Source organism: Papio anubis, chromosome 3 (assembly GCF_008728515.1).
Source record: "Papio anubis isolate 15944 chromosome 3, Panubis1.0, whole genome shotgun sequence".
Taxonomy (NCBI): domain Eukaryota; kingdom Metazoa; phylum Chordata; class Mammalia; order Primates; family Cercopithecidae; genus Papio; species Papio anubis.
The window spans coordinates 178,386,590-178,409,772 of NC_044978.1; the positions used below are offsets into that span (position 1 = coordinate 178,386,590).

A 23,183-nucleotide genomic window follows, 5' to 3' on the forward strand; every position below is an offset into this window, starting at 1 on the left:
ACCACCACCAAAAGCATCATTATCTTATCACCACCGTTTTTATTTTGTACCATCATCACCATCACTACTACTATCACAGTTCTCTTTTTCATCATGTCATTGTTGTCATCACCATCACCACCATCATCTTTGCTATTGTCACCACTGATATCATCATTCTTTCTGTCTTTTCCACCATCATCATCATCCTCATGACCACTATCATCACCAACACCATCACCATCCTCATGTCCTCATTACCATCATCATGAGCATAATTTTTGTCATTGTTGTAATCATTGGCGTTCTCATTACTACCATCACCACCATCATCGTCTTCATTACCACCATAATCATCATCCTCGTCCTCATTGCCATCACCACTACCAGTGTTGCAGGGCAGGCAAGCTCCAGAATAGGGTGTAGCCTAGGAGGGTACTTGACTTCACTTAGGAAGTCTTTTAGTGGATGGTGCCACTTCTTGCGGAGCAGGACCAACCCATAGATAGTGTGCCCAGAGTTGGTAACATATGGGTGCTTGGCAACTGTATTTATACTCTTGTAAACCCACTTTCAATTACATGCAAATTAAGGGGCAGTTCAGCGCAAATTGAGAGACAATTTATTTAGAACTTTCTAAAAAGGGGATAGTAACTTCTGGGTTGTTGCCATGGAAAGGAGTGGTAACTTTTGGGTTGTTGACGTGCCATTTGTAATCTGTGGTTGTGCTGGTGGGAGTGTCTTATGCTAATGCGCAATGAGGGCAGCAAGGGATCACTTTCATCACCATCCACTGGTTCCTGCTGGTTTCTTCACGTTATCCTGTCTGGACCAGATCCCATTTCGATCAGCAGGATTGTGATCAGAAAACAAGTCCTGCCAGTCTCCTATCTCACCTTATCCTCACCATCATCGTCATCATTATTCTCATTACTGCTATCACCAGCCTCTTTTTCATCATCCCCTGCCATCATTTTCATTATCACCATCATTGTTATTGTCATCATTCTCATTACCGCCATCATCATCGCATCATTGTGACAGTCTTCATCAGCACCAACATCATCACCATCTTTATCAGCACCACCGTCATCACCGTCTTTATCATCTTTACTGCTACCTCTACCTTCACCTTCATTAGAGTACTCCTCATCATCATCATCATTGTCCTTGTTCCCACCACCGTGAGACCTGGGGGTTTGGGAAGGGATGCTGCTTCTTTACTCCACTGGATTCCATGAGGAAGGATGACTCACTGCATCCCAGGAAGGAGGAAGGACATCATTGTCTTCACTGTCATCCTCAGTACCACCACCATGGTCATGGTCCTCAGGCAGTGCACATGGTGCTTGACATACATTATTTCATTTAATAGTTATGACAACCCTGTGAGTGGCCATTATTATTTTTGTTTTACAGCTGAGAAAACTGAGACTCCATGAGTTCAAATGACTTTCCAATGGCAAAAATGATAACGATGATGATGACATTTATAATTGTATTAGGAATAATGAAACAATACTGTCTGTTATAATGGAAAGAATAAGAGCCCTGAAGTCTGCAGACCTCATCTCTACCAGTTAAACAAGGCTGTTTGAACTTAAGCAAGCATGTTAATTATAATAGTGGCTACTATTTGTCTAGCCAAGTGATTTAAATGCATAATTTCATTTAGCACTTGCAATAACCTTAAAACTTTCAGAAGAGGACAAGGAGTGCCCAGAATTTGGAAGAGTAAGGACAAGCCTAGCACTGCCCCTTCCTGCCTGGGCATCTTTGGACAAACTATCTTACCTTCCATAAACCAGCTTTCTCACCTGGAAATGGGTCATAATTTCTCTTTTGCAGAGATGCTGTGAGGATTAGAAAACACATATGGCCTCAGCTTGGGTCTCCAATAGTAGTTTATATCAATGTTATTTTTCCTAGTGTACCTGGACCCATTCCACACTGTTGGCTATGTGACAAGGAACATAGAGAAAATGGAACTGTCTCCCACACTCTATATTGGGGTTTGTAGGACTCTATTCTTAGGACTCACCTTTTCCTTCCTGAGTTCAGAATCATTTGAGAGAGTCAGGAAGACAGATATAGAAATGTAGCTTTATTACTGATTAGAGGCCAGCTTGGAGGACGTGGCTTCAGTGCACAGCTATCATGGCTTCCTAATACTGAATCCCAGAATTCACTCAATTACCTAGCTAGTAATGGGCAATGCTGGGCCACCTCAGGCTTCCCCACACAGAAACAAGGCCTTGGCTACCCAGTTCACTCTAGGCTGAGATCACACTAGAGCAGTGGCCTCCCCTGATTGGCCCATCACAAACAGGAAGAGGCTGGGCAAGCTTCTGGCTTTTAAACCAACCAATCAAATACACACCACTTCCGGCCCCGGGGTGTCCTTCTTTCCCAGGAAAACCAGAAGAAGAGCAAAGAAACATTCCTTTCCAACCCACTGGATGTCATGATATTTTCCAGGACTTCAGAATGATTGAAAGATACTATTTTATTGATTTTGAAAGTATTGTATAATTTTTTTTTGAGGGAGGATATAGAAGAAAATAATTCATTATTCTTGAGGCTCTATGTTTAATGAGAAAATGAGTTTGTTGCTAATAGGTTTATTATCAAACCTCATGTACAACAACCCCCAGAGCATTTAACTATTGTTTAAAAATATTTTGTGAAATGTGAAAAATAAAAACATTTATTTTTCTAGAATTTAAGACACACTAAACTTTTTCTTTGTTTATTTGGTTTCTTTTTTTCTTCTTCAGGATTTGGAGGATCTAGAAAAGGGACTTCAGGTCAAACTGTCAAACACAGAAATGTCGGGGGCTGGTGACTCTGAGTACATCACTCTGGCTGATGTGGAAAAGAAGGAGAGGGAATACTCTGAACAGCTAATCGATAATGTGCGTGCCAGACTTTCTTTCCTGTATACAAATTTTGGTTTCTAAAACAGTTAAATTGGCTAAATTAGAGAAATGATAGTTAGAAGTGTGCCTAATACTTGAATTCCCCTATCGCATTCTGCCCTAGAGGCAGGATCCAGTTTCTGATGCTAAGTGATAGGGAAGAAGTAATTAAGCAGCAACAATTCACAAAGGGAGGTTTATTTTTTATATCATGAATTATCCTCATTTAAATTTCAGATTGGTCTTTTTGTCATTCAAAGCAAAGATTGCTATAACCCTTGATGTCATCACTGCCCTTTGGAATAGAGTAGAAGAAAGCTGCTAGGCATCGCTCGTGAAAGCATGTTTTAAATTCTAGACAGAATGGCTTCCCTGAAACATCTTTTTCTTTTCTTTTGGGTTCTACCACCCCCTGTTCATATACTATGTATTAAACAAACGTGTCCTTGGCACTCACTCTTCACCAGGGATTGTGCTGGGCACTGGGGACTCAAAACCGTTAGACATGGCCCTGCCTGAGAGAGGCCTGGAGAGATGAACAGGTGAGCAGATGAGGGCTTCACAGGGTAACATGTCTTGTAATAGAAGGAAGCACAGGAGAAGGCCCAAGGCAGGCACAGTGGATGGAAGAGTTCGTTTTACCCCAGACTTAGGAAAGCCTCCACAGAAGAACGGGCCCTGGAGAGGCTGGCTGGGAGAAGTGTGGGTGCTGGCCAGTGATGAGGCGGAGACAGGAGCTAAAGAGGGTTGAGAGCAAGTCCAGGTAAGGTAAAGCCAGAGGGATCTGGCCAGAGGGCTTCTGTCTTATGCCAGCGAGGTGGGAGTCACTGAAGCTTTGAAGCAGGGAGTAGCTGGGTTCAGCTTCTCCTTTAGAAGGGCTGCCCAGGCACTGAGTGGAGGGTGGTGAAGAGCTACTGGGCTAGTCCCGCAGGAACTTTATTAAGGCAACTGCAGTAGGACGGAGAGGTGAGGAAACGTGTGAGAGAAGCTATGGTGGTCTACCAAGGGGCGGCAGGTGGGGAGAAGGAGGGGGTCCAGGGTCAGTGCTACTAAAATAAGGGCCCCAGAGCAAGAAGCTCATGGGAGGGAGGGAGCCAGTGCTCCTCTCCTCTGAATAGGTCCAGTATTGAGAGAAGAGGCTTGGAGATGGAGGGTCTCCATGAGAGCCCAGGTTAGAGGACCTGGAAGGCTAGAAAGTTCTTAGAACTGTGGACCAGGATGCTAAGGAAGAGGGCACAGCCTGCATTCCCATGGTCCACAGAACCCCCAATGCTGTGTGCAGCATCTTGTCCATGTCTGCCTTTCTCAGGGAGAGGGTTCGGAGTTTTCATAAGATTCTCCAAAGTATTGGTGACCTCCAAAAATGGTGATCTCTGGCCTAGAAATGTGTGTAAAATGGAAAGAGAAAAGAGCTTGGTGTCAAATCTTGAATTCTGCCCATATTTAAGGAGGAGGGGATGAGAAGAATTGGGACAAGAAAGCAGAGGAGGAATTGGCTGGGCTTTGCAGAAGCAGGAGAAAGTGAGGTCACAGACGCCAAGAGAATCAGGCAGAGCAGGGTGTGCAGAGTTGGCGTAAGCAGTTGGTGTAAGCAGAGCAGGGTGTGCCGAGTTGGCGGTGTGACAGTCTGCAGTCTCGTGTCAGGTGGGAGGCATGTCATTTGATGGCTCCAAGGGGAAGAGCAGGGTGAGAACATGAGGGTGCCAGGCAGGTTTGAGGTCCCTCTTGGCAGGGATGGGAGGAGGAGCTGACCAGCAGCATGTGTGGGGTTTACTGGGAGGCAATGGGGCCCTGAGATGGGAAGCTGCATTGATAGGGGGCATTCATCTGGGTGCAGGCTTCCTCCTGGCAGAGCCAGACCAACACCGCAGTTGAGGCTGACAGAGTTTCATGACCTTGAGTCACAGCAGCAAGATCAGCATGGGTTTCTGGTGCCACTAACCGCTGCCCCCTCCCATGCCTGGTCCAGCCAGACATGTCCATTTCAGCCTCTGAGAGGCTGAGCTGAGATGGAGGCAACCCCAGCGGTGGAGTTAAATGGGACTGAGCCAAATCCTGGCTTTCATTGGCTCCATGACCTCTGACAAGTGACCTGACTCCCCCGAGCCCGTTCCTACATCTCCGGATAGATACTTTATCATGATATCAAATGTGTGAAGCACAGAGCCTGGTGAACAGCCTGTGGGCCATGAGGGAAAGTTGTTCAGATTCCTAGTGTCATTGTCCTTAGAGCTCTGACTGGCTGTGATGACGCAATTAGACCTCCTGCATTCTAAGCCACTTAGGAATTCCCAGCTCTGCTCCTGATAAAATGAGGGGGCGGGAAGATTTTAAAGCAAAATGTTTTCATGGTCAGCATCATCTCTGCCATATTAAGCTTTTGTACTTTTAGGACAAAAACTAGTATTTAAACGTCAGTTTATGCTTTTACTTCCAGGAAGTATTTAATCCCTTTTAAAATTCCCAAAGCTTCTATGAGCACATTGTCACATTTCATCTGCCCCTAGGGAGCTGTAATGACCTGTGCAAGAGTCTGTAGGCTGGACAAGCTACTGCTTTCTTTCCTTAGCAGCAGTGCTCTTGTGTCTGCTGAAACGCCGTCGCAAAACTGACTGGCACTTGCAATGGAACCAGAAGGAACTTTACTGTAGAATGTGATTGTTGCCAAGATAAACTCACTGAAATTGTAGAATCGTTTAGAATCCTTATTTGTGATAAGGAGTGAATTGTAATTCCCAAGCATGCACCATTTGGCTTTCTTAAGTAAGTTTTTCCCTCACTTCATGTTGCTTGTGCTCATTTCACAGATGGAAGCTTTCTGGAAACAGATGGCGAACATCCAGCACTTTCTTGTGGACCAGTTTAAGTGTTCCAGCTCCAAAGCCCGACAGCTCATGATGACTCTGACGGAAAGAATGATTGCCGCCGAAGGGCTATTGTGCGATTCTCAGGAGCTGCAGGCTCTGGTAATGCTGGAGGGGGCGGGAGGGAACATAAAGATATTCAGACTAGAGATTTGGAATCCCGAGGCTTGACATCATTAAATCTAACAGATTCATGTTGTAGCTGGTTATGTAGAGCCTCAGGGGGGAAAAAAAACATTAAATTCATTCATCCATGTATTCATCCATTTATTATCCATCCATCCACCCAGCCATCCACCCATTGACCCTTCCATCCATCCATCTATCCATCCATCCATCCATCCACCATCCACCCATCCACCATCCATCCACCCATCTACCCATCCACCCATCCATCCGTCTACCCATCCATCCATCTGCCCTCCCACCCATTTATCCACCCATCCATCTGCCCTCCCACCCATTTATTCATCCATCCATCCACCCATCCATCCATCCATCCATCCATCCATCCACCCATCCGTCTACCCATCCATCCATCTGCCCTCCCACCCATTTATGCACCCACCCACCCATCTACCCATCCACCTATCCATCCACCTACTCATCCATCCATCCATCCATCCAATGAGTAAAGACTCTGGCCAGCTCAGTATTACTACAGCATGGAACACTGGTCCTAAACTTGAAATTACACATTGAAATTATCTGGGGAGCTTTAAAAAGTACTGATTCTTGGGCCCCAGATGGGTCTCCATCCCAGAGTTTCTGACTTAATCAGACTGGGGTGCAACCTGGCTGGGCACTGGGGTTTTTAGAGCTCCCCAGTGACGACAGTGGGCGCTGGGGTTGACACCCACTGTTGTAGACACAGCATTGATTTACTTTCCTGACTGCCCTGTTTTGCCTGCAGAGTTCTTTAACAATGCCTTTTCCTGGCCTTCACTCTGAGGTTCTGATGTGATTGGTCTGGAGTGGAGGCCCTGGCATTGTAGGTTTTAAAACTCTGTGAACTATTCTGATGGGAGGCCAGGGATACAAACCCCTGGTGCATGAGTGTCCAACCTTTTGGTTTCCCTGGCCGCATTGCAAGAAGAAGAATTGTCTTAGGCCACATATAAAATATACTAACACTAACAATAGCTGATGAGCAAAAAACCCCAAAACACAAAAAAGGTCCCTGCTTATTTTTGTGAAGCCTGCCAACCACAGATAAGCAAAAAAGTCCTCACATTCAAAGGGTTGGACACTCATGGGAGAGAAATCTGCAAATCCAGCTTTGACTCTGGGCTCTGTTGTTAGGAGCTGTGTGATCTTGAACACATTACTTAGCCTCTCTGAGCGTCTGTTCCTCTATTTATAAAATAATAGTGCTAAGAGTTGCCACAGACAGGGCCTGGGTAGATGCTGAGTGACTCCTAATACTCCAGTCACCATTGGGTTCCTCCTGGTACACATTGGGCTTGTCCTGTGTGCGCCAGTCAGTGTGTACTGGGCCCAGGGAATGAGCCCTCTGATGCTGCTCTGTGCCCATTTCCCTGTCCTGTGCACCAGCCGCTGTGGCCGCTCGTCTCAGAACCCTCCAGTGGCCTCCCCGCCCTCAGCACAGACTCAGCTCCTTGGAAAGCCAAGTCTTGGCAGATCCTCGCCACCCCTTGCACACCGCAGGCCCCTCCCAATCCGTTCTGCTCCTCCAGGTGTGATCCACAGACCACAGCATCGGCAGCACTGGGAGCTGGTTAGAATGCAGAATTCTGCCCTCCACGCCTCCCACACAGGTCTACACTGTAACAAGACCCCCACGTCCACACAGTTGTTTGAGAACTTCATATGCTTTTTCTCAGCATATGCACACATGGCCTGCTTTTTCTCTCAACACTACCGAAAGCTAGGCTTGGAAGATATTTGATTCACAGCGTACTGATAAGGAGCCCACTCAGGGACCCACCTAAGATCCCTGTCCTGTCTAATGACATCGCTGAGCCTGGGCCTGAAGCTGCCTGGTTTGCTGCCCAAGCCCCTTTGAATTGGATTTCAGTTTGATAGGGCTGCTGACTCATATTAATGCTCTGCAAAGGTGAAAGACTTTTCTTCCTTTATTTTTTTCTTTTGCTATCAGCAGGATATTGATGCAGAAAAAAGAAAATACATCCTTAGCTGACTCTGGCCAGAGTATCAGCCAATAACTTCCAAACAGGAAGACGAAAAGGGATCATCCAGTTTAGCAGCATGACTGTCCTTCAGCCAGTGTTTAATGAGCACCTACTGTGTGCCACATGCTGTTAATGGAAACCATGTTGCAGAGGTTAGGAATGCAGGCTCGGGGAAGAAACTGGAGCTCCTGCTGCAGTCTTGCCACCCGTTAGCTATGTGATCTTGGGCAGATAATTTAACCTCTCTGTGACTTGGTTTCATCATCTGTGCAATGGGGGCTGTAATAGCACCTGCTCTCTCACAGGGTAGTTGAGAGTGTTAAAGACTCATCTGTATATAGACTTTTTAGAGCAGAGCCCAGCACATAGGAAGCAGTCAGTACTTATTAGTCATTAGAGCCCCACAGGCCACATGTCAGCAGAAGAAACAGACAACAACAAATTATTGTAATGATGCGTGGACAGGGCTACACAGTCTATGTTTTTATGGAAGAGGGATGGATTCACTGTGCCTGCATACTGGGTACCAAAGGGGGAAAATATGGCTTCTGTATCTCAGAACAGAGAAGAGTTGGAATTCCCACAGTGGCATCCCATCTTTCTGGCCTGGGCATTTGGAGCTGGAATGTGCATCTCTGAATATTAAAACTGGAAGAGCCCTTCAAAGGGACCCTGGCGGTGATCAGATTCAGTTTCTTGAGACACACAAGAAATAAAGAGCTGCCAAGACAAATGTGGGGACCGGCTGTAGATAATGATGAAAACAGCTAACACTCAGAGGCTCACAGTGCCCCGGCCCTTGTTCTCAATGCTTGACGTATTTTGACTTACTTAATCCTCACGTCAAATCTATGTGGCGGGGGTCAGGTGAGGAGCTTGTGCCCAGGTCCTAGGAGCCAAGTCTGAGCCCGGCACTGTCGAGGACTCAGCCATACTCAGAGCAGGTCGGGGCCTCCATCCCACATCCCACATCCCTTTTCTCATGCACCTCTCTCCACTCTCATCCTCCCTCCAATATAAGCCCATCGATTGCACCCTACCCTAGTCAGCCTGTGTTGGGTTCTCAACATCCTCCTGTGTTCTTTAGAGGTGGCCAGAGCCGCCCTTCCTGTGGTCCACCCGGCACCTCCGCTTATCCTCTTGCGCCCTCTAGTGGTCATAGGCTGCTGGAATGAGCCTCGCCGTCCGTGTCCATCACTGGGGGATATTCTTGCCCTGGTCTTGTGGGAACAGAGGCCAGTGCAGCTCAGTGCACAGTGTGGCCGTGGCTGGTCAATGGGGACATGGGCAACTCAGGCCTGGCCCCTGTCTTCAAGGGCTCTCAGTCCAGGCTAGGACTGCCCCTCACAATCACCTCCTCGAAGACGGGAACCCCGGGGCAGTGGGGAACAGAGCAGGGGACCAGTGAGAGTGGGGACAAGCAGGGAAGGACCACAGAACCCGTGAGGACGAGAAGAACCTGGCCGGGCAGGGGAGTGAGAGGAGGCAGCGAGGGTGTTCCAGGAGGAGGGCTCCGCATGTGCAGAGGCTGGGCGGCCGGGAGCAGGCAGGTGTGTAGGACAAAGCCCCACAGAGCTTCCTGCACCACGCCCGGGGCGCTGGACTTGATCTCAGGGCAGCAACAGGAGGGTTTGGGGCCATGGCTGACAGAACCATCAGCATCTCTGAAAGGCCCCCTGGTCTGTGAGGCGGGGTCAGAGCCTGGGGCAGAGATGGGAGGCTGGGGAGCAGGACTGGCCCGTGGCCTCGGCCCAGCACAGAGGACAGGCCTGAACGAGGCGTGGTTGGGTGTAGGGGGTGCAGAGTCTGTGCCGAGGGAGATGCCGAGGCCCCCGCCCGCTCCTCCTTTCCCCCTTACTCTCATTCCACGAGCAGCCGCTCTCGGGTGTGCAGGGCCTTGGCTGCCTGGGTGGGCATTTCCCCCTGTCTTTTCTAAGGGTCTGTGAAATGATGAGGTGGGGCCGGGGAGGGCCTTCTGCAGAATCTGACTGTGGGGAGTCATGTTGGAAGCCAATCATTCCCCTGAAAATCTCAGCCGTCCCCAGCAGTCAGGCTCTCTGGGGCTGGAAAGAAAGCCAGAACTGCCGGCATTTCGCGTTTCCTCCCCAGCCCTGTGGGGGCCACAGGGCCAGATTGGCCAGGGGAGGTGACTCTAAGCAAGGTGGCTTTTCCTCCTTGACTGTTTGCAAATCTGGATTCTCTCCTAGGAGAGTGGCTCTCTGGGGAGCGCTACTGGTGACTAAGTGCCTATGTGCTAACCAGCGTCACCCTCCCTGCACCCCTAGGAGAGGCACTTAATCCTCACCTTGGGGGCAGACCCAGATCTCACTCATGAAGGAGAAGGGGAGTTCATTCCTGTGAGCTCTGCTCTCCCGGAAGCCGATCGCCAGGCAGTGCCATTAGTTAATGACCCTGGCAGTCTCCTCCCAGCCATGAGTTAACGTGCCCTGGTGGTTCCCAGGACACCCCAGCTATGGTCCTGTGTGTTTCTTTCTGCAGGATGCCCTGGAGAGGACGATGGGGCGGGCACACATGGCAAAAGTGATTGAGTTTCTGAAGCTGCAAGTCCAGGAGGAGACGAGGTGCCGGCTGGCTGCCATCTCCCGTGGCCTGGAGCTGCTGGCCGGTGAGGGGAAGCTGTCCGGGCGGCAGAAGGAGGAGCTGCTCACGCAGCAGCACAGGGCCTTCTGGCAGGAGGCGGAGCGCTTCAGCCGGGGTGAGCCATGGGCGCGGGTGCCGCGGTCCACGACGCTGGCCTTCTGGGTCCCTGGGGCTGAGCGGTGTAGGGGCTGGCAGCCTGGGGCAGTGTGCCCATGACGTGGGCACAGGCGGCCTTTCTGCTTCTGCCCTAGGGACTGGGTCACTGGGCTGCTCTCTGGGGCTCTCTTCCCTTCTCTGGACAGCAGAGGCCATGAGGACCAGTGCCCAGGGCAGGGGTCACCTGCTGCCCTCACTCACCAGGGATTCGGGCTGATTGAGCCCTCGTGTCCTGCAGCAAAGTCACCGGGAACTGCAGAGGGACACAGGAGGGTGAGGGTCTCACACTAGAAATTTACACAAAGTGGCCCGTGTCGCCCAGCGGCCCCTCATGGTCCTGCCGGAGTCATGTGGCCCTGCTCAGCGGCAGGGTGGGCAAGGGTGGGCCATCGTCCAGCGTGTGGGGCAGGAAGGGGAGTCCAGGGTGGCTGAGCCGTGCGGGGTGGCTGAGCCGTGTGTGTGTCCCACACATGCTCCTGTCCCAAGGCTGACCCTGGGGTACGGGTGGGGCAAGGCTCAAGACGTAGAGGCATCTGGGCTTAGCTGAGGTCACACTTCCAGTAGGACCCACAGAAGGAAACCCAGGTCTGTCACCGGCAGGGCGGGCACTCTCTCTGCGGCCAACACAAGCTTCCCCAACCTCCGGACAGGAGAACACATGAGGGTCCCCACTGAAAGTCTGGCTCAGAGAGTCACCTCCTGTGCTGTGGCTTTTTTCAATCCCAGAGTTTGTCCAGCGAGGCAAAGACCTGGTCAAGGCGTCTCTGGCTCACCAGGTGGAGGGGACGGCAAAACTCACGCTGGCCCAAGAGGAGGAACGGAGAAGCTTCCTGGCTGAGGCCCAGCCGACTGCTGACCCAGAAAAGTTTCTCAAGGTGACGCACATCCCCGGCCTCTGCACATGTGGGTGAGCTGGTGGTAGCTCTGTCCCCGTGACTGAGCACGGGGAGCCGGAGGTATTCATCAGACGTGAGGTTATCTCCCTACTTCCCATGCGTCAGCCGAGTGACCGAATCTTGGTCCCTTAGCCCCTACATCCCTAGTGTCCTAGTAGACTGTAAGCGGGTGATAAGAGCAGTGCTGCCCTCACTGGGCTGCTGAGAAGAGGAGGGGGTAGGATCCGTAGAGAGCTTGGCAGAGTGCAAACGCATAGCAGGGGTGCACAGATGGTGGCAATGACGTGAAGGAAGCAATGTGTGGCCCAGAGGGGACAAGTGTGTCGCGGAGAGTAAGGCAGGCTCACACACCCAGGGACAGGGCCCTTGTGGGTCAGCTGCAAGTCCAGGAGAAGGAAGGGAGCCCCCAGCCTTGCTTGGGTTGAGTGGGCAGGGCCAGGAAGTGGTCAAGGTTGGAGGTACCCTTGTCTTGCCTGAGAAGGGGACAAGAAGACCTGAAGGAGGACAGAAAGCAAGACGTCACCCTCCAAGGAAAAGGAATCAGCTGGCCCCAGTGCAGGCTCCAAGGACCTGGGCTCGCCAGTTCTCAGAGAGACCACCGAGCTCTGGTTTCGCTCTGCTTGCTTTCCCTGGTAATGGGCAGTGGGGCTGGGGGAGGGCCAGCTTGTCCGTGACCATCTTGCAGGCTGGTTAAGCACTGAGCACTGAGGCCAGCCACACCTGGGTTTGGGTGCTGACTCTGCCACTAAATAGCTGGGTGACCTTGGGCATGTTGCTTACCCTCTGGCCCTTAGCTTCCACATCTGTGAAATGGGCATAATGGCACCTGTATCACAGCATTGTTAGGATTCAGTGAGTCCAAGGAAGGGGCAGCCCCAGCCTCACTGTTTGCCCGGGTCCGCCTGCCCTGCATCAGCACTTGGTACAGCGCATCTCAGTTCTGCCAAGGGGTGGGTGGCACCCTGTCTGGGTCCAGGCTCAGCCTAGAATAGAGGCCCAGGGGCCCTCCCCGGGGGCCAACCTGGTGGTGGTGGCACCACTGCAGTGAGAAGCCAATGGAGGGGTCCCCTGAGAACAGAGGAGAAGCCTCTAGGTCCTTGTCTAGCTGCTTCCCTTACCCAGGGAGCCTCTTCCAGGGCCACACTGGGAGCTTCTGGGTTTGCCACATAGGGGTAGGCTGGGTTTTCTGTCTTTGAGAAGACCCATTTGAAATAAGAGGAAGATAAGGCTATTCAGCTCCTCATTACTTGGAGATTTCTGGGCCCCTGTCCTTGATGTCACAAAGCCCATTACGAGTCCAGAGTGTGGAGACAGTGCCTGGGTGACCTCGGTGTCCCAGGGTCTCGGTACAGTCCTCGGAATGCCTCGGCGCTGGCGTTCAGGATACGTGGGTCGCAGGCAGGGAAGGGTGAATGAGCGCATGAGTGCGTGAGTGAACCAGGACATGGACAAATGGGCAAACGAGTGAATGAAGGAAGGAGGATGGAATGGGTGGGAGAATGAATGAATGACACCAGGCTCCTTGCACACACTCAGCACCCACTTTTTTCCAGTCCCGCCCTTCTCTCTCATCTCACCTCCTGCCCGTAGCGTCCGCAAAGGTCCTATGGGGTCTTACCTCTTGGTCGCTGCTGCTGCTCCGAGCATGGCTCCCCGTCTTCCCTCCAGGGAGCCATTCCTTGTCTTTAGAGACTCCATTGAAACACCTCCCCCACAGGGAATTTTCTCCTGCAGCCTTTCCCTGAGAAGAGTCTGTTCCTTTGTCCTTCTGCCCTGCCTCGCCCCTCTGCTGGTGCCGGGGCGTCTAATGCTTTGCCTAGGGCTGGCCGGGTCTCCCTGTGCTGATGCCGGGGCCTCTGATGCTCTGCCTAGGGCTGGCCGGGTCTCCCTCTGCTGGTGTCGGGGCCTCTGATGTTCTGTTTAGGGCTGGCCGGGTCTCCCTCTGCTGATGCCCGGAGCCTCTGATGCTCTGTCTAGGGCTGATCGGGTCTCCCTCTGCTGGTGCCGGGGCCTCTGATGCTCTGCCTAGGGCTGGCCGGGTCTCCCTCTGCTGATGCCCGGGGTAGCCCAGTCTCCTGCTGCTCTGCTGGGGTCCTCAGGAAAGGGCCTCTGCCACATGGTCAGAGTGGGGCCTGGCTGGTTGCTGACTGCACTGACCTCCAATTGCCAGTCTGCGTCACCGTTGCTGGGCTCCCATCAGTGGGTCTCCTGTGGCCTGGGTGGTCAGAAAGTGATGTTTGGGTGGCTGTGGCCAGGGCAGAGGGGTGACAGAAGTGGCCCAGTGGCCCTGCTCATCCTGGGTTTAACAAAAGCGTGGTGGTTTGTGGTGTTTCCTGGAAACCAGATTTGCTGGCCGTGGCATCAGCTGTGAAAGCCATGTGACAGCTCCATGCCTCCGTTTTCTTGTGTGTAATACAGGGGCCAACATCCTTCTTTCTGACCTGAGACGCAGGGGACAGTTGGAGAACCTTCTGGGAAAAAACCCTGCGTGTTTCTACCAGACTCAGCTCTCATTTTCCTCACAGGCTTTTCACGAGGTCCTGGAGAGGCAGAGGCTGATGCGGTGTGACCTGGAGGAAGAGGAGAATGTCAGAGCCACCGAGGCTGTGGTTGCACTCTGCCAGGTACATGGCCTCTGTGAGGACCAGCACAGAAGCACCAGGGTCTGTGTGTGTGCGAGAACCTCACATCCTCCTGGCCGGGGACCCCAGAGGTGGTTCAGGTCCAACCCCGGCACACGTTGGCCGGTGATCCAGGCAGGCCGCGTCCCCTCCATGCGATCCTCCTTGTCCACATCAGAAACCGAGGTGGTTGGCCTTGGTCCTCTCTGAGGCACCGTCCATTTCTGGGGTGCTGAGGATTCTTGTCTCCAAACATCCCTGTTAGCAAAGCTCTTTGGAAATTAGTTCTCCTCAGGTGAGAAATAGGCCCAGGATTTCTGGGTGTCATCGTGTAAAGTGGTGATGAAGAAGGGGTGCCGAGCTGAAATGGGGATGTCGGAGATCACATGCCACACCACCTCTTTCCCCTGTGCAACTGTGTGCAGGTCTGGGGTGGGGAGGTGAAGCCGGCTGTGCTTGCCCTGCAGGGAGGCTTTGAGAGAGCAGGAGAGGGCGCCTGAGCCCTCCTTAGGGGCAGGAGTCATAGGATGCCATACTGAGCCAGACAGAGCCCCTGCCTCAAGCAGCATCGTCAGCTGTCCGAAAGGCAGGAGTTTGGACACCTGGCTATGAAGGAATCAACAAGTGGGTGCTGGGCAGCACCGGGAGGAGGAGAGGGCCTGGGTCTGTGTCCTGGCTCCCCAGTTCCTCACTGTGTAACCACAGGAGCATCACCTGGTCTCTAGCTCTCAGTTTCCCCATCTGTGAAATGGGGACAGTCATAGTTCTTCTTCATGGTGTGCCGGGAGGACTGTGTTTGGGGCCCCGAGACAGCAGCTGACACTTGGGACACGCCAGGGTATGTCGTCTCCGGTGACAGCTTCCCTGCTTCTGAGTACAGAGGAGAGGCAAGGGGCTCCTGGGTGAAGGGGAGGTCAAAGACAGCAGGCTGCAGGAGGCAATGCTGAGCCAAGCATTGGATGAGACCAGGCCCAAGTGGACAAGGAGTCAGCGGGCCTCCCCAGCAGGGATGGGAGCTGCACTGGGTCAGTCGTGTCTCTGTTAATCTACTAGGGCTGCCATGATGAATACCACTGACTGGTAGATTAAACAACAGAAATGTGTTCTCTCAAGGTTCTGGAGGCTGAAGCCCGAGATCACAGTGCCAGCAGGGTTGACTTCTGGTGAGGCCTCTCTTCCAGGCTTGCAGACAGCTGCCTTCCCATTGCCTCCTCACATGGTCATTTCTTTTTTTTTTTTTTTTTTTTTTGAGATGGAGTCTTGCTCTGCCACCCAGGCTGAAGTGCATCCCAGCTCACTGCAAGCTCCACCTCCTGGGTTCACGTCATTCTCCTGCCTCAGCCTCCTGAGTAGCTGGGACTACAGGTGCCCGCCACCGCGCCTGGCTAATTTTTTGTATTTTTAGTAGAGACGGGGTTTCACCATGTTAGCCAGGTTGGTCTCAATCTCCTGACCTTGTGATCCACCTGCCTCGGCCTCCCAAAGTGCTGGGATTACAGGCGTGAGCCACTGCGCCCAGCCACACAGTCATTTCTCTGTGCTTGGAAGAGTAGAGGGCAGGGGAGAGAATGAAAGAGAGGGCTCTGGTCTCTCCCTTTTCTTATAAGGACACCGGTTCTATGGGATTAGGGCCCCACCCTGATGACCTCATCTAACCTTAATTACCTCCTTAAAGGCCCTGTCTCCAAATACAGTCACATGGGATATTGGAGGCTAGGACTTCAACATAAGAATTTGATTACTTAATTACCTCCAGATACAGTCACATGGGATACTGGAGGTTAGGGCTGCAACCTAAGAATTTGGGAGGGGACACAATTTAGTCCAAACAGTGTCCTTCAAGACATCATGTCCATCTGGAACCTCAGAATGTGGCCACATTTGGAAATAAGGGCTTTGCGGATATAATTGGTTAGATCGTGCAATTGGTTAGGTCCTACTGGATTCAGGGGGGTCCTAATTCTGATGACTGGTGTCCTTATAAGAAGGCCACGAGAAGACGTAGAGACACAGGGAAGGAGGCCGTGTGAAGACGGACGGAGGGAGGGCCCGGAGTGATGCAGGCGCAAACCAAGGAACACCTGCAGCCCCCAAAAGCCAGAAGAGCCCAAGAAGGGCCCCTCCCGGAGCCTTTGGAGGGGGCGAGGCTCTGCCAACACCTTGGTTTCATACTAATGCCTTCCAGAACCGTGAGAGAATAAACTTCGTTGTCTTAATGCACCCAGTTTGTGGCGCTTTGTCGTGGCGGCCACAGGAAACTAAGCGGAAACCGATCTTTGTTCAGGGCTAGCTCCTATCTTAAGTGCCTCTTGAGTATTTGATTATTCTCATGAGATTCACGAGGAAGACACCGCATTTTCCTTCCTTCCCAGAGGAGGAGTGAAGAAGTGTTTTCTCCAGAAATGCGTAGGATGGGGCTCAATTTGTCAAAGCCTGGGGCCCGCAGGCAGGAAAGGAACAGCTTTGTCCCCAGAGGAGTCAAGACTCAAATCCCCGGCTGGGCATGAGGAAACCAAGTTCTAATCTTCCTCTGTGTACTAACATGCTGCGTGACCTTGGCTGCTTACATAACCTCTCTGTGCTGGCCCATGTATCTTGCCCAGGTTTTATACAGCCAGCAAGCGGGGAAGATGAGATTTAAAATAAAGACTTTCTAACGTTAGTGCTGGTGTGGTCACCCCAGCCGTGCTGCTCAGCGTGTTGACGGCTGTTGTGAAACCTCGGTTCTTTTTAGTGTAAAAGAATATAAACAAGAGACCGCAGCAAAGGGGATGCAGCATAGAGCAATTTATTGCAAAGGAGAAAGAATGTTCTGAAAGTTAGGTACAGAATAGACAGGACACCCTGGGAGATATTCAGAGCAGATGAGACAGCCTTAACTGTTACCGGGGAAACTCCCTTTCTGGGGAGTCTTATGTGATTATTCATAAGGGGGTGGGAAGAGGCATCACTAGTAAGCATGTTCTGGCGGGGTGGGGATGGTCCTCCGAGTGCACATGTTCAGTAGCTGTACACACTTGTTCAAACATCACATCTCTCATTAGCATCTTAAGTCTCTGCCCAAGGGTGTGTTTTTTACTATTATAATGAGCAGAGGGTCAGTCTGAGGACAGATAAAGTCAAAGTGCTCGTGCCATTTGCAGGGGACGTTCCCTACTCAGATAACTGTGCTTGGAAGAGCGAGACTGCAGCGTGAATGCTGAAGCTTATTGTGTTGACGGTTTGGTCGCCGCGTCCCAAGGACATGGTCACTTCCTTGACTACCTATCCTGCCTCAAGTGTGGGCTGTGGAGCGTAACAGCGAAGCCCAGGCTCTGGAGCCAGACATCCTGGGCTCAGATTCCAGCCGGGCCACTTACTGTGCCCTGCCGGAGGTGAGCCCAGGCAGCCCAGAGGCTATGGGGTGGGTACCAGCAGCATTGGTCCCCCTCATCCCCCGTGGTAGCTTGTCGGCTTCTCACCCATCCTCTCTAAAGCAGCTCTCAAACCTTGCTGTGCATCAGAGTATCGCCAAGATTGCGGAAAGTGAGGTACAGGTTAGATCGCTTGCTCACAATTACACAACCAGGCTGACAGCCTGAGTAAAACCCCTATCAATGATTGCCGCAAAGGGTAAGCCAAGCAGTGTATAAATGTAAACCCAGAACATCGGAGGCAAGTCTCAGTTAATTTAGAAAGTTTATTTTGCCAAGGTTGAGGATGCGCACCTGTGACAGCCTCAGGCGGTCCGGACGACATGCGCCCAAGGGGATCCGGGCACAGCGTGGTTTTATGCATTTTAGGGAGACATGAGACATCAATCAATATATGTAAGAAATACATTGGTTCGGTCAGGAAAGGTGGGACAACTGGAAGCAAAGACAGGAAGGCTCCAAGTGGGGAGGGGGCTTCCAAATCACAGGTAGGCGAGAGATAAACAGTTGCATTCTTTTGAGTTTCTGATTATCCTTTCCAAAGAAGGCAGTCAGATCGGCATTTATCTCAGTGAGCAGAGAGATAACTGAATAGATGGGAGGCAGGTTTGCCCTAAGCAGCTTGAGTGTTCCTTTTTGCTTAGGGATTTTGGGGGCCCAAGGTATTTTCCTTTCACAAAGGAAAGTGCCTGGCCAGCCCCGGCGGGTGCTGGTAAATACATCAGTTTCAATGAAGGGTTGTCAGTGATGCCTAAATGACATCGCTAGGAAGTTATGCATTTGGTTTTTCCCTGTGTGGGCCTAGTTGCTGGGCCTGTGAGAGCTTCAGCGAAGAAAGGGAAGACAGCCTTTTAATGTAACATCAGGAGAGGGTGACGGGTATGCCAAGGGGTGATACCTGCTGGAGTCTGTCTCCTAGGAGGAGGTACGTGAAATGTACTGCATATGAAAGTGCCGAGGGACACAGTGGAAGTGGATGTGAAATTCTTCACATCTGCATGGGTGTTTTTTTTTTTTTTTTTGAGACAGAGTTTAGCTCTGGTTGCCCAGGCCAGAGTGCAATGGTGTGATCTCGGCTCACTGCAACCTCCGCCTCCCAGGTTCCAGAGATTCTCCTGCCTCAGCCTCCCGAGTAGCTGGGATTATAGGCATACGCCACCACGCCCAGCTAATTTTGTATTTTTAGTAGAGACAAGGTTTCACCATGTTGGTCAGGCTGGTCTCGAACTCCTAACCTCAGGTGATCCGCCCGCCTTGGCCTCCCAAAGTGCTGGGATTACAGGCATCAGCCACCACGCCCGGCCTGGCCCAAGGCCTGTGTCAGTTTGTGTCCCAGAATTATTCCGGAGGGATTTCCTTAGATTTATTTACTTTGCCATTTCATCACAAGCCTTTAGGTTCCAGGACGCTTGGTTTATTTTACATTTCCTCAATTGGGAAATCGTTACCCTTGGTTTCTGGAAACTGCTTTACCTAATATTCCATAGGAGCAGGCTAAAATCCTCCATTGCCGATTGGAGAGCTGGCTGTGTCCTCCTGGCTGGGCATCCTTGGACCAGAGCCTGGACTGCTCTGAGCTCTGGTTTCCTTCTCTCTGCAGCGGAGACTGGGAGCCCATTTACCTTGGTGGCTGGGGGTGCCAAGGAGAGCAGGTCCAAGGCCCAGACCTGGCACATGGTAGGTGCTCAGTGAACGCCTCCTCGCCTGCCCCACAGGGAGCATGATCTCAGCAGATGTTGAGTCCAGGGAGTATGAGCCCAGATCTGGGGCCAGGGTCCTGGGTGTGAATCTCAACCACCAAAATGAACGACTGAGGCAGGTGTCACAATCAATCGCAGTTTATTGAGCCAGCTTGAGGGTGCACCTGGGAAAACGCAAGTCACAGACTTGGCTGTTTTTTCCAAAGAGGTTCTCAGGAGGTTTAGTATTTATACATTTTCCTTTAAAAAGGGGAGGGTGGGTGGTTGTCGGGGGTGGAGCAGCAATGAAAGGAACAGTTACACACTTGGGAGACTTTAGTTAATACCTAGTAAATCTACATTTTACGTAAGATCAGGTGAACGTTTGAAGAAAAAGAGAACAGAGGAAGCAGGCGTCTCAGGAAGCAGTGAAGGAAGCATCCATTTCGTCTTTGTTCTGTGCCTGGGAAGATAAGCCAGCCATCAACATGATCAGCATGGAGTCTTTTGAAAGAGCTGATTTCTGTTTAGTCTTTAGGGAAGAAAGCCTTATGGTGGTTGGCTAGTGAGGGAGGGGTACGATGAGGAGTGTTCAACCTCCCATCCCGTCCTTTACGGCCCTGGGAAGTCAGCTTCCCAGCTTTCTCTGGGGTCCCATTGGCCAAGAAGCCCCAGCTGTTTAGTCAGTTGGCAGCTTAGAGTTTTACTTTTCTTCCTCAGTCCCAGGCACCTTGGGAGAGTTTGTTCATTCATTCATTCATTCATTCATTCAACAAGTATTGTTGAGCACAGCTTTGTGCAGCATGTGTATGCTTGGGGTTGCAGCAGCAGCAGCAGCATTGAGGCCAGTGTAAGGGCAGTGGGGAAGCTGGGGAGCAAGGCAGGGAGGAAGGGGCAGAAGGTGAGGGGATGAGTCCAGAGAGCCTCATCTTGGAAGGCTTTGCAGACTGTCCCAAGATAGTTGCATTTACTTCTGAATGAGACAGGAAATCACCAGCCTGTTTTGAGCAGGGAGGTGACTTGCTTTGTGTTTTATAAGGATCACTGTGGTTTCCATGAGGAAGACAGACTGTAGGAGCAGAGGCGGAAGCAGGGAGCCCTGGTAGGAGACTGCTGTGGCCCATGAAAGAGATGGTGCTGACTGACGGGGCAGTGAGAAAGCCTGGAGCTTTGTGTCTGTTTGGACGATCGATATCCCACCTCCTCTCTGTTAAAGTGGAACTAATAGGCCTTCTTCATATGGCTATCAAGAGGTTTAAATAAGCTCACATGGGTGAAGCATATAGAAGAGTGTTGGGCACACAATGACACTCAAAATATATTCTCGGCTGGGCACAGTGGCTCACACCTGTAATCCCAGCACTTTGAGAGGCTGAGGCGGATGGATCACTTGAGGTTAAGAGTTCGAGACCAGCCTGGCCAAGAGGGTGAAACCTCATCTCTACTAAAAATACAAAAATTAGCTGGTTGTGGTGATGGGCGCCTGTAATCCCAGCTACTCGGGAGGCTGAGGCACGAGAATCACTTGAACCCAGGTGGCGGAGGTTGCGGTGAGCCAAGATCACACCACTGCACTCCAGCCTGTTGACAGGGTGAAACTCCATCTCAAAAAAAAGAAAGAAATATTCTCCTTCATCATCATTCACTGGATAGAAAGGTGTCTGTGCACAGAACATGCTCTCAAGGTACCCTGCCTTGCTGGCTGGCTGGCTGTGCCCAGGCATTAATTTACCCCTTCTTTGGGCATGGCACTTATCATGATATTGCAGGCACAGTGGCTGTGAGATAAATTTGATGATCACCTGTATTAATCTGTTCTCACACTGCTAATAAAGACATACCCGAGACTGAGTAATTTATAAAGGAAACAGGTTTAATGGACTCACAGTTCCACATGGCTGGGGAGCCCTCACAATTTGAGCTCTTCAGATGAGGAGCAAAGTCACATCTTACATGGCAGCAGGCAAGAGAGAGCATGTGCAGGGAAACTCCTCTTTATAAAACCGTCTGATCTCATGAGACTTACCCACTAACATAAGAACAGCACAGGAAAGACCCACCCCAGTGATTCTGTTAACCTCCCACTGGGTCAGTCCCATGACATGGGGATTATGGGAGCTTCAATTCAAGATGAGATGTAGATGGGGACACAGCTAAACCATATCATAACCTAATGGTTCTCAGGGCTGCAGAGAAAAGTGCATTTTTCTGAATCCCACTGTCTCTCGGCCTTAAAACAGTACATTTTCAGTTCAGTGGGGATGGATGCCGTGCGATTGCATGAGCTCTGTGGCTCAGCACCTCACGAACAGGTTGCTGCACCAAACCCAGCGTCATCCCAATAACAACGGGGCTCTTGGCAGAGTTTGCTATCATCCCATTCCAGGGACCACACAACCCACCTGTCCATTTGGATGTCATGTCTGACTGTCCCCCCACTGCCATTTCTCTTGAAAGGCTCCTGGGAGAAGGTGGTGAAATCACAACCCTGTCATGTGGGTCCTTCTCAGCTTCAGGCTGTCCCAGGAAGTTAGGGCTGAGAAAAAGGAGAGAAAACATGGGACTACGTCCTTGAAGAACACAGTCATAATAGCAGGTGCTTATGAAGTGTCTGAGAGTAGTTCCCAAACCAACTTCACTTCTTCTGATGTCAGATGCAAGTTTGGGGGTCCTGAAGATCCCCCTCAGGCTCTCTAACTCACCAGAAGGACTCCCAGCACCCCCTGACAGCTGCTGTGCTCCGATCTGGGCTGATGATAATGGAAGGCTACAGACTGAAGTCAGCCAAGGGAGAGGCATAGGGCTCCAGGAGGGCTCCCTGCACAGAGCTTCTGGGCGTCCTCTCCTGGTGGAGATGGGGGCAGCACTAACTCTCCCTGGCCACACTATGTGACAAGGCACACAGAGGGTCACCAAGCAGGGAAGCTTGCCCAAGCTTAGTGCCCAGAGTTTTTACTGGGGCTCAGCCACATTGGCATGGCTGACCTACCACCGCCACAGCTGTCCTGAGCCTCCAGCCCTTCAGAGGTCAAGCTGAGACCACATGCCCTAAGGCCACCCTGCCATAAATCACCATGTTAATGTAGACTGTCAAGGCCCCCAGGTCAGCGAAGATACTCCAATCAGGCCAAACATTCCAGGGGCTGAGAGGTGACCTACTGGGGGCCAAGGACCGAGGCCAGACCCCTCTTTGGTCAAGATTAGGTGCTGCACAGCACTGGAAGTCTAAAGTGTCTGTTCAAGGTCACTCAGCTGGGGCCTAGGAGTCAGGCCCAGGACTCGTAATATTCATGTGGGAAATAGTGATTCGGGAAACACAAGAAGGGAGAAGGAATGTGCCCTCCTTGATGGAAAGGCTAAGGCTTGTTCATTTCTCCATCCCTGGGGTCATGCCCAGGGGATAACCCACTCTAGACAATCAGTCAATATTGATGAATACACAAATCAATCAATCAGTTAATGTATCAGTGAATTGGCTGGGTGTGGTGGCTCACACCTGTAATCCCAGCGCTTTGGGAGGCCGAGGCGGGCGGATAACACCAGAGGTCAGGAGTTCAAGACCAGCCTGGCCAACATGGCAAAACCCGTCTTTACTAAAAATACAAAAACTAGCCAGGCATGGTGGCGGGTGCCTGTAGTCCCAGCTACTCAGGAGGCTGAGGCAGGAGGATTGCTTGAACTTGGGAGGCAGAGGTTGCAGTGAGATGAGATCGCGCCATTGTACTCCAGCCTGGGCAACAGAGCGAGACTTCATCTCAAAAAAAGAAAGAAAGAAAAAAATATATATATATCAATGAATCAGCTAAACTATTTTCATTCTGAAGATGTCATATGAGGTATTAGTTAGTATAGTTATACTATATTATATATTAGTATAGCCACCGTAACTAATGACCACAAACT

At 51.2% G+C, this 23,183-nt stretch overlaps 1 protein-coding gene across 7 annotated transcripts in view; it reads left to right on the forward strand.

Annotated features, from left to right (window-relative positions):
* The window catches only part of EVC (EvC ciliary complex subunit 1), a 92,268-nt gene that overhangs the window by 31,391 nt on the left and 37,694 nt on the right, over positions 1 to 23,183 (forward strand). For 6 of the 7 annotated variants that reach the window (XM_031664729.1, XM_021938220.2, XM_009206505.4 and 3 more), the window contains 5 exons: positions 2,757 to 2,894; positions 5,705 to 5,863; positions 10,414 to 10,630; positions 11,398 to 11,546; positions 14,093 to 14,191. In XM_031664729.1, coding sequence (XP_031520589.1) covers positions 2,757 to 2,894; positions 5,705 to 5,863; positions 10,414 to 10,630; positions 11,398 to 11,546; positions 14,093 to 14,191 — 762 coding nt within the window. Of the gene's footprint in view, positions 1 to 2,756; positions 2,895 to 5,704; positions 5,864 to 10,413; positions 10,631 to 11,397; positions 11,547 to 14,092; positions 14,192 to 16,560; positions 18,642 to 23,183 lie in introns of those variants that run through there. The other variant, XM_017958561.3, reaches the window with a different exon arrangement.